The sequence below is a fragment of the Marmota marmota genome, unplaced genomic scaffold (assembly GCF_001458135.2).
Source record: "Marmota marmota marmota unplaced genomic scaffold, marMar, whole genome shotgun sequence".
In the NCBI taxonomy this organism is placed as follows: Eukaryota; Metazoa; Chordata; class Mammalia; order Rodentia; family Sciuridae; genus Marmota; species Marmota marmota.
In genome coordinates, this window is record NW_025999842.1 from 49,558,693 (window position 1) to 49,570,456 (window position 11,764).

Genomic DNA, 11,764 nt, shown 5'->3' on the forward strand with positions numbered 1-11,764 from the left:
TGTTAAAGGAAAATAACCACATGCATTGATGAAATACACACACACACACACGCACACACACCAATATGTGACCTCTGATGCCCTCCTGAACATCTTCCCCAGTCCCAACACAATGTAAAGGCTTTGTTTATTTTATATGGGCGTCTAGATGAAAGTCTCTTAAATACTCTCAAATCGCATAGAAGGGTAAAGACAAATAAAATTCATTCTATGCTTTCCCTCATACTGAGATAGAATTCTTGTTAAGGGTAAGGTCTAAGGGTTAGGAATAAGATCTGCTCATATTTTCTGCTTGGAATAGAGGTTTCTATTAAAGGAATAACTTGTTTTACCTATACAGAGAAGAAAACTGGAAGTAATTTCTAGAAAAATGGTCAAGCCCTTTAGGAGAAAGTGTAAAGGGACAGTTATTTTAATGAATTTTAGCATATTATATAATACTGATTGTTAGTGTTTGCTGGCATAATTATAAACTATATAATTTTATAGTTCATAATTATACTGTATAAAGTATATATAATTAGTGAATGAGTATCAATTATTGGTAAGTAGTAGATTGTGAAGTGCCTTTACAGTTTAGAGATCATAGGGCTTAATGCCTACATATCAAATGACAGAAATGTAAGACATAGAGAGGCAGAGGGACTAGAGCAAGGTGTTCTTCCCATTCTGATTTTGGAATACCCACCTCACACTCCACCTTAGTACTGGGGATTAAAACTAGGGGCACTTTACAACTAAGCTACATCCCCAGGCTTTTAATTATGAGACAGGGTATTACCAAGTTGCTTAGGGTCTCGATAAATGGCTGAAGCTAGCCTCAAACTTTCAATCTTCCTGCCTCAGACTCCCAAGTCACTAGGATTATAAACATGCACCATCATGCCCAGCTTTCAAATTTATTATACCCAAGACATCATGCATGTATCTGAGATCTGTTTTAATATCTGAATCCAAAGATATACACATGTGTGTCTTTTTTTCCTGTTTTTAAAAAATGTATTGGTGCATTGTAATTTTACATAATAGTGGGATTCATTGTTCCCATATTTATGTTGCACACAACATAATTGGATCAATTTCATGCCCCAGTACCTTCCCTTTCCCTCACCTCCTCTGTTCCCTACTCTACTGATCTCTCTTTTGTTGTTGTTGTTGTTGTTGTTGTTATTATTATTATTATTATTATTATTATTTGAATTATATATGCATAAGTAGGATTCATTTGTTATATTCATACATGGACATACATAATTTGGTAGATTTTGTTCCCTAGTACTTTTAATGAATTCAATCCAAACTGATCACCATAAGAAGACCACCCGTGAATTTTCCAAGTGCTAAATGAACATTTGATGCAATTGATGCCTAGTAAAGATGACTGAGCCCCTCCACATTCATCCACCTCTGTAAGTATAATTTGGGTTATAATCTATTTTCATGTGAATTGATGTCACCAACTTATAACATTTTATCCTCTATTTTTCATGTGTATTGATGTCACCAACTTATAACATTTTATCCTCTATTTTGCTTAGCCAGATAAAGTGGTGAAGAGTTGATAACAGTTTTTACTTTGGGGGAGGAGGAGCCAGGACAATCATATTGGTAACTGGCATCTCATTGTCCTCAAATGTTCTTGGGCGTTTTTATTTGCTTGTGATTAAAGAGAGAGAGAGAGAGAGAGAGAGAGAGAGAGAGAGAGAGAGAGAGAGAAAGAAAAGAAATAAATGGCATTAATTAGCTGTTTGGGTATGTTTTATCTTTTATCAGAAGGGGAAAGGGAATATAATTTCCAATGTAAAGTCAAAACAAACATGTTCCCCTTTTTCTCTCTGTAGCATTTCAAAAGTCTATCTGAAACTGAGGATCTGAACAGTAAAGGTGACTGCACAAAAAAATCAGAAGCTATGTCTGACACCACAGTTTAATATATGAAGGTCTTTGAGATGTAAAGAAAAACATTTGCCCAGGAATAAAATATCAAATTCAGGATATAGAACTTTAAGAATTGAAATTTTTGTGCTCAGAAAGATGATTAGTCAAGCAAGGCTTAATATCTTTAGTTGAACTGAGCTATAAAATAAGGTAAGGTTACTTAGCCATGGGGGAGCATTGATTAATTGTAATTCACTGCTAAAAGAGCCTACTCCCAAATTTATCATTTGGTGATTAATAGACTTTAATTAAAAGGGTGAAAAGATTATTAAAATAATTGATCTAATATAATCCAATCAGAGTCACTATAAAAATAATCACAGTTCAAATGCTTTTTTTCTGTGAACCTGATCATCTGATAGAAAGATATTCAATTAACTGTGATTTTTTTTAAATCTCACTGTTCCACTTTCTCAAAAGTAAAAAAATTACCATGTATTCTCAGCTTTGTATTCCACTTTGAACCTGTTTCTTTTCTTTTTCTTTTTTTTTTTTTTTTGGTCCTGGAGATAGTTAACTCAGAGATAGTTAACTACTGAGTCACATCTCCAGCCTTTTTTATATCTTATTTAGAGATAGGGTCTCACTGAGTTGCTTAGGGCTTTGCTAAGTTGCTGAGTCTGGCTTTGAACTAGCAATCCTCCTGTCTCAGCCTCCCAAGCTGCTGGGATTACAGTTGTGCACCACTGCACCTGGCTATTTCTTTCCTTTAAGTTCAGGTCAATTATACCTGCTCTATCTCCTTCACACTTTGAAGGTTTTTCTGAGTGAAAGATGCATGAAAGTGCTCTGTAACTCATAGTGGGAATGAATTAACAAAAATGGGTGATAGTAATATAATGATCCTGGCTACTTAATATTATTCTATTGTTAGGACTACAAAAGTACTTTTGTTCAAGTAAACATTTCTCATCTATTTAAGTACTGAAGAACTGCAGGGGGTTACTTAGGGGTGATAGGGAATATGTTACCAACTCCTTGATCATATCATGCCGAGCCAGATATTGAAAATTATCAAGCTATGGAGCATTTGTTTTTTATCAAATATATAAGGACCTCAAAATGATTCATCAATGATTCAACTTGTTTGTTCTCAGTGAACAAGAGCAAGAAAAAATATGCTCTCCTATGATAACATCTCAGTCAAGGTGATGCCCTGTACTCCTCTGGTTCCTGTTTTCTTCTTTCTGTGGTCTTTGCTCTGACAGTCACCCCCTGGTGACTTTCTGGTTTGGTGTCATTCTCTAGGCGGGCCCTAATCTCAAGAGTGACAGCAGTTAGACACTAAGATGTAGCCTGCTTTATCCTATCTTGACAAGTCTAGTTTCTATCTTCTAAAGCAGCCCTAAGAGCCAGGAACTCAGACCAGGTGGAATGGTGCAATTTCTGCTGAACAGGAACACAAGTCAGTAGAAGCCCCAAGAGCAATAAAAGCTGGAGATTAGCCTGAAAAGCCTAAGTCGACTCATATCCACGTCGTATTTTTTCTGTTTATCACCATATTCTCCCCTCTAGATATGGAGAGAGTTGCATGACCTATAGTCAGTCCTATGTCTAGTTGTTGCTAAATTACACGGCATGACCTTCTTTTACTGTAGTTAATGATTGTTGTGAACTACTTCCTGGCTATGTGGCTATGAGCAAGGTATATATTCTCCCAGGGCCTCTGTTTTCCTCATCTGCCAAACAATGATAATATGTGCCGAATAATTTTTGCTGTTACTATTATTATTGCTTCATCTCTACAAGATTGAGCCCTACTGGGAAGGTGATGCTCAGTGCAGCTTTGATCCAGGTTTCTGGTCAGAACCCCACTTGTCCTGTTAAGAGAACTTCAGTAAATCCATGTTCTCTATTCTTATTTTTCTGTCTCTCTTCACAAACTCTTTTATGGCTCCTTGCTTTCAAGTCAAATGATCCAAATGGTTTTTCCTAAAATTAATTTAACTTCCAGTTATACTAGCTAGTGTCGATGACTTTCCCTACAACTGCACTACAGAGTCTCCCTTTATCACTCTTTTCTTTTTCTTTCTTTCTTTCTTTCTTTCTTTCTTTCTTTCTTTCTTTCTTTCTTTCTTTCTTCCTTTCTTCCTTTCTTCCTTTCTTCCTTCCTTTCTTTCTTTCTTTCTTTCTTTCTTTCTTTCTTTCTTTCTTTCTTTCTTTCTTTTTTTTTATACTTGGATTGAACCTAGGGGTGCTTTACCATTGAGCTACATCCCCAGCAATTTTTATTTTTTATTTTAAGACAGGGTTTCACTAAAGTTGCTGAGGCTAGCCTTAAAATTCCAATCCTCCTGCCTCAAGCCCCCAGAGTCACTAGGATTACAGGCATGCACCACCATGCCTGATCTATTATGCATTTGTAAAAACTCCTACACGTGCACAAAACTTGCAGAGAAACTAGGTTACTTGTACATTGCTGCTGGAAATTTAAAAATGGTACCTCCATTCTGGAAAACAGCTTGGCAATTTCTCAAAAAAAAAAAAAATCTCAACTCAGCTAGGGGCTCAGAAAAGCAGGAGGGTGAGATTGATGCCAATGATGAGAATCAATCAGGGACAAGTCCTGTTTCCCCAGTTGTGAAGTTTGAACAACCAAGAAATGCCCAGGCAAGCATACAAAACAAGTTTTATTTAAAGACTAGAATAAACAGAGACTTCTCTGCAGAGAAGGGTGCCCAGAGCTATATGTCTAAGGAAGTGGGGGCATCCTGCCTTTTTAAACATTTTAGAGTTTCTTTGTTCTCATGTCCTCCTTCTCCCCTTATCTTGCCTACATAACTAGTGACCAAAAGATGGGCCAAAATGTGGGGAAGAAGCCTTTTAGGGGTGTCTTTCCATGTCTGCCCAAATGGGCAAGAATGGAGCCTCCCAGGAGATGCTTCATTAAAACTCTTATAACTCCCTGCAGGAATGAACAATTCACTGGAGATAGTCTTTGCCTCAAGATGAGGTTGAAGCACTCTTTTCTCCTCTCCATCTTCTCTACTCTGGAGAAATCTGACAGGAGGACTCTGACAGGAAGGTTTTGGTAGGGGAGGGGAACTATTTCTTCAGTTTCAGGTTATGCCACTAAGCAGAGTGACAACATGAAAAGACCTAGAAGAAAAGGTGGAGTCTTGCAATTGTTGCTTTACCCACCTGGAATGTTGTCTCAAGCCATAACTCTGCTGAATGGAATTCATTTAAATGGAAGACCAATTAATCTGCAATATCAATTTGGGAGTTCTCACTAATCTAAATCAACTAGCTGAGGCTGAGTGGTGTGTTCAGCTTTAGGCATGAAGAAGCTGTGGGCAGATCTTCCCTTTCTAAGCAGTTCTTCCCCATTAACAATGCTGCTTGACCTCAAGAATATGTTTCCTTTTACAAGGTGCAATCTCAAGCACACACTCCAGGGCTGTGGCTCCCTTACTCACTAAGATGAATGTCCTATGTCCTAATGTGCGCCCCCATCTTCCTTACCAACTCATCTTCCAGTCCAGGAGGTTAGACTCAGCTCACCATAACCAAGTGTCTTGGCTCTCTATCAAATATGAACAAAAGAGGCAAAAGCAAACCAATAAGGGTGATAGTTGAAAAGAATATAATAATAATAGGAGAAGAAATGAAAATAGCCAAAAGTTCTGAAAACATAGGAAGAAAATAAGGTATTAGTACTGCATTCAGGACAAAGATTTGTCTACACTGATTTTAATTACCTTAGAAGGAAAAAGAACTCTACCTGTATTTATTCAGCAACTGATTTTATGACTATCAAATCTGAATATATAAACTAGAACTTAATTGATTTGGATTTCAATTTTTGTTTGGATTTGTAAGACTTTTTATTTTCTTTTTCAGTACTAAGGATCAAACTCAGGCCCTAATGCACTCTACTAAGCACTCTACTACTGAACTATATCCCTAGTCCATTTTATTTTCCATTTTGAAACAGGATTTCATTTTGTTGCCCCGGCTGGATTTAACTTGAGATCCTCCTGCCTCAGCCTTCTGAGTACAGGGATTACAGGCATGCGACACCATACCAGGCTTGATTTGAATGTGGTTTTGTATTTGTAATGCTATTGTTGACCCATGTTCAACAAAAAACACACTTTTTTATTTCTTCATTTTAGTACTGCTGATGAAATCAAAGGTTATTACTGAACACCAGGTTTTCCTGGATTGGGCCTACACTGTAACCCTCAAGCACAAACAGGCTGCCATTAGAAGGGGAACTGTGAATTTCTGAAAGGAATTAGTGCAAATATTTAAGAATTGTGAGTAGTTCCTAATGAAGGCTCATTTCATGTAGCCCTGAAAACTAAGGTTATGGTTTCCTTAGTTAATACTCTAGGTAACATTTTATTTTTTCTAAATATATTGTTTCTGGGCTTATTCTTTTATGTGTTTATTTCATTAGATGAGGGCCCATGCAAGTGACTCTAAAGGAAAAGATAATACCATGGGACTGATCTTTTTTAGGTTATTTCCTTTCAACATGATTATATCTAGAGGTATCAGCCTCTTTATACACACACACACACACACACACATACACACTCTCTCTCTCTCACACACACACACACTTTTTTAGTTGTGTGATCTTAATTTTATTCACTTATTTATATGTGGTACTGAGAATCAAACCCAGTGCTTCACACATGTGAGGCAAGCACTCTACCACTGAGCCACAAACCCAGCTTTCACATCTTACTATTAGTTGTAATATGGTTTCTAAGAACAACCATAGGAAAGTTGAAAATTTCTAAATTGAACCACCATAATCTGGGACTGTATTTATTAACCACTTCTTTTGATAGCTAGATTTGAGAGAGTATATGTAACATATTAAATCTTGATAATGAAAAAAAATAAGCCAATAGAATGATATTTCATCAATACGTGATGTTTAATATTTATTGCCAAAATCAAGTTTCCTATCTAAAACAAATGAGTTATTTGGGGGAAAGTAAAGCAAACTAATCATGCAAAAAAAAAAAAAAAAAAAAAACCATGAAACACCCCAGCAGGTATATTCCTGGCATTTGTCTCAGAGAAATGAAGGTTTATGTTTTCACAAAAATCTGTTTGTAAATGTTCATAGCAGTTTTATTTGTAATCATAAGCCAGAGACAATCCATATATCTTTTAATAGGTAGATACACAAGACATCCATACCATGAAATGTTACTCACCAATGTAAATGAATGAACCTGGATGTATCTCAAGGGCATTATACTAAGTCAAAAAAAGCCAATCCCAAAATAAAAGTACATATTGATTCCAGTTTTACATTTCTTGAAATGACTAGTTGCCAGAAATGGAGATTAGTAAAGGTGGAAGGGAATTAGGGGAATTAAGAGTAGCTGCAAAAGGACAACATGAGGGGTGTGGTGACAGGAATATTCTGCATCCTGGTTATAATATTATATCATAGTTTTTCAAGATGTTACTATTGGGAGGAAAACAGGGAAAGGAGAAACAGGATCAGTGTATTTATTCTTACAACTTCATGTGAACCAGCAATTATCTCAAAATCCTAAAATTTTAATTAAAAGAAATATGATCTGTATATCCTTATTTTTCCTTTAATTTGTGTATTATCCCAATATGGGATAAAATATTGTCTTAACATAAAAATATCCTTATTTATTTATTATTAATATATTATGCAGTTAGCTACATAAAATAGTAATTTTCATTTTTAAAGAGTTCATTTAAGCTGGGTACCTTTAATATATTTAAAATATAAGTATATAAAAAATGCAAACATATACATAGGAATATCCTCTGATGATTTTGATCTACTTCTTGGGTTTCATAGTCTCAAACATTTTTCTCTTTATCCTTCGTTTACTGAGAGCAGCATGTTGAAAATTAGAATTTAAAAAGCTCTTAAAAAAAAAAAAACCTAGAATCTTTGCATTGACATTGAGTTTTCAACATTCAACTGTGCTGGTAAGGGAAATGGACTGGAGATCCTGAGCAAAGTCCGAAGGCCAGATTGAGGCAGCAGAGGAGGTTGCTGTGGCCTCAGTGCTTTAATAGCGCCACCCTGAGGCAGCATCTGTAACTGCATGCGTTCAGTGGCATTGCCACCGGTCGGAAGAGGGGGCATCCCTGCACCAGTGGGCTTAGAGAGAAGAAACGCAAGTGTATGTCAGGAAAATTTGACCAGGGAGAACCAGGCCTGTCCCTGCTCTGCCCTCCACATTGGTTCAGGGGAACGTGGTCATACTCTGACCTACAGGTCACTGGTGCTCTTCCTGCACTGACCAACCTCCAAGGATGAAGGAGGTTGAGAGGAATAGGGAAGAGTTCATAAGAGCCTTGTGATCCAACCTTACAGTTAGTGCCAGGCACCCTTCCAAAAGCAGTCCTCTTCAACCCTGGGTATCCATTTACGTTGGTTTTGGTGGTGGGGAATGGCATCCCATCATGGTTTTGATTATTTGTCTCTTCAGGATCTGTTTTGCTTTTCTTCTCTATGTGACTTAGAAGCACTAGAATCCACCCACATCCTCCAGCTAAAAACCTAGAATCATCCTTGATTCCTCTCTCCTTCCCCCTCCACAGCAACAATCGTGTCAGTTCCACTTCTGAATATATCCTTTTCTCTCCACCCCTCCACCTCTCTAGTTAAAACCATTATTGTCTCTCCCAAAGCTCCAAAGTTCTCCCTGCATCTCAATCCCTGCTTATCAGCAACCCCACTTGCTGTCCACAGGCAGATCCAAAGAACTTCCTGAAACTTCAAGTAGACTCTGCACACCTCCATTTAAATACCGTTACTCCCCACTTCCCTAACTCTATTTACAGGATTCTGGAAAGTATAGAGTGCTCTCATCTTCTACCACACCAAGCACATGCTAAGGACTGGTCTCTCTTCAAAATGAATGAATGGCAGACTCATTCTCATTCTTCAGCTTTCAGCTCAAAAGTCTCACCTCCATGCAGAGCCTTTGTCCAAACAAGGCCCCACACCTAATCAACACCAGCTAATTATTCTATCATATCATGTTTTTTCCTTCAGAACATTTTTGTAAGATAATAAATAATTCTGGCATTTATTTACTGTTTGTTCCTTTTCCTGGTTAAAAGTTACATAAAGGCAGTAATCACAGCTAAATTCCTAGCAACTGGTATCAATTCATTAGAGGTGATCAAAGATATTTTTGAATAAATAGATAAAATCATTTATTCTAAAAAAAAGAAAGTTAATGTTGCTATTACAGCATGAAATAGACCAGGAGGTATGAGAGTTGATATTGTTTCACTTCAAATAAGAGCATGGATTTTACATGTCCATGGAGGGAGTGTGTCCCTAACATACAACATAAATTCCTGGATGGGGCTGGGGTGCTGATCTGATCTAAGGATGAAATCTACCAAGAGTACCAGGACACAAGCTAGGCATGGTGGTGCATGCCTGTAATCCCAGCTACTCTGAGGCTGTTGCAGCAGGACCTCAAATTTGAGGCCATCCTGAGCAACTTAGCAAGACTCTGTCTTAAAATAAGATTTAAAAAGTGTAGGAACATAGTTCAGTGATAGGGCACTTGTCTAGCATGTGTGAGGCCCTGAGTTCATTCCCTAGTACTGGGAAAAAAAAAAAAGAAAGAAAAAAGAAAAGTAGAACTAAAACACAGATATGTTAAAGGGAATGAGTAATGTTATATCAAGCACCTTTCACACATCTGAAATTTTGAGAAAAACTGAGGGCCCAGGAGATGCTACAGAATTTTTGCATGGCAGGCAGAAATTTTGCTTTTTAAACAAAGACAAAAATCTCAAGTCAGAGAAAATATGTTTTAAAACCTGATTTCATAGTTAATTATTCTATACATTTGTGTCATCATGATATATTCAGCATATGTCAAATCAATCATTTCTTTCCTTGTCAGTAAAATATGAAGGTATATTCCATTCACAAAATCAGTGCACTCAGAATAAAAAGTAAACAGAGGAAGCAAGAAGGCTAGACAATTCATAACAGAATCTTCAAGGAGAAGTTTGGTCATTTAAAATAACAATCTCCTGGGGCTGAGGATAAGCTCAGTTGGTAGAGTGCTTGTCTTACATGCACAAGGCTCTGGGTTCAATCCCCAGCACCACAAAAAATTTTGCTGGTTTTTAACTATCTTTCTCATAATTAATGTTTCGAATATGGCTGGCTCAGTCAGTTACCCTTTCAGGGCAACTTTAAGTACAGCCCAACACAGGATCATCCAAAAGCACGTGGGCTCTTTCAGGGAGTGGTGGAGGCCCCATGGAGCTCTGTGTCCAAAACTGAGAAGACCTTCCCAACAGTGATATGCAGGGCCACCAGCATCTGTCTCCCAATCTGTATCCATCCAGGACTCAGAAGGCTAGATTTCATTAGGCAAAAGAGCAGTTCGTTCCTCTTCTGTGCCAACAATGTTTTGAGACTTAGATCTACTTTGAGAGGAAAAAAAGAGAATTTCAATATCTCTTATCTAAAAATGAACAACAAACAAACAAACAACAACATAAACAGTGCCTACATATCTACCCAACTATCCCCTTAAACCTGGCAAACATATTTACCAAGTAAGGGACGAGCCTCAGGGCCCCCAGAAATCTGCTAACTAGAAGGATGGATATAAATTGGTATTTCTTGACCACACCCATAAGCTGACATCTAAAGGCAGAAAAAAGAACTCTAAAAGTTGACCATACCTTCTTCTTCTCCTTGAGTGCTCCAGGAGGTAAAATAAGCCCATCACTAATCCCTTTAACACAGTGAAAAGTACTGGTTAATGTAAATCCTCCATGACAACTTTCTCCAAAATGTAAAGAAGATTGGGGAGGAGGGAAAACATGGGTTACTTACACTTATCAGAGGCCACAGGCCTTGTATAGCTGCTGCCCACTCAAAACCAATTTTCTCATACAGAAATCCACCCAGCATTGGTCCTGCAAAAGCACTGACGATGGATAGATGAATTATTAAACAATAAAAAAAATAATTGCTTAGTAAAAGTCACTCGATTCCTCAGTCCCAGGTCTCCCTTAAATTAGGGCTACAAATACTGAATAAAAGATAGTGGAATGAGATGGATATCATGTATGAAAACATGGATGGTGTGAACATACTTCGTATACAAATAGAGATATGAAAATTGTGTTCTCTATGTGTAATATGAATTGTAATGCATTCCACCATCATATATAACAAATTATAATTTTAAAAAATAAAATAAAATACAGTCTTCAACTTTCCTGAGAACAACAACAACAAATGTCAATTCTGGGGCATAGCATTGGGTATAAGAAAAGAATTGTAGGGCAGGGAGTGCCTCTCAGTGGTAGAGAGCTTGCCTGGCAGGTATGAAGTGCTGGTTGGATTCCTACAACCACTACAGAACAAAACAACAGAAAAACTACCTGATAATGATGTTCAAAAATTTTTAAAAAGGTGATACATTCGGAAGGATCTTTATATTATCCTATCCTCAGTATTTGCATCTAATATAATTCAATTGAATACTTATTTTTGATCATATACAACATTTCTAACATGTAGTTACCCTTATGATACAGTAGAAAGTAAAAACTAAATAAACAAATGAATAAAAAAATAAGATTCAAGGATGGATCCACCATATGACCCAACTATCCTGCTCCTGGGTATTTTTCCTAAAGATTAAAATTGGCATACTATAGTGACACAGCCACATCAATGTTTATAGAAGCACAATTCACAACAGCAAAATTATGAAATCAACCCAGATGCCTGTCAACAGATGAATGGATTAATAAATCATAGTATATATATATATATATATATATATATATATATATATATATATATATATAA

General features: G+C 36.9%; 1 protein-coding gene across 1 annotated transcript in view; it reads right to left on the bottom strand.

The window, feature by feature from the left end:
* Positions 1 to 7,006: 7,006 nt before the first annotated feature.
* Positions 7,007 to 11,764, bottom strand: part of Slc18b1 (solute carrier family 18 member B1) — a 40,772-nt gene continuing 36,014 nt past the window's right edge. The window contains exons 10-12 of the mRNA XM_048800488.1: positions 10,778 to 10,871; positions 10,624 to 10,676; positions 7,007 to 10,359 (exon numbers count right to left, since the gene is read on the bottom strand). Of these exons, the coding sequence (XP_048656445.1) occupies positions 10,293 to 10,359; positions 10,624 to 10,676; positions 10,778 to 10,871 (214 nt within the window). The 3' untranslated portion in view covers positions 7,007 to 10,292. The remainder of the gene's footprint in view (positions 10,360 to 10,623; positions 10,677 to 10,777; positions 10,872 to 11,764) is intronic.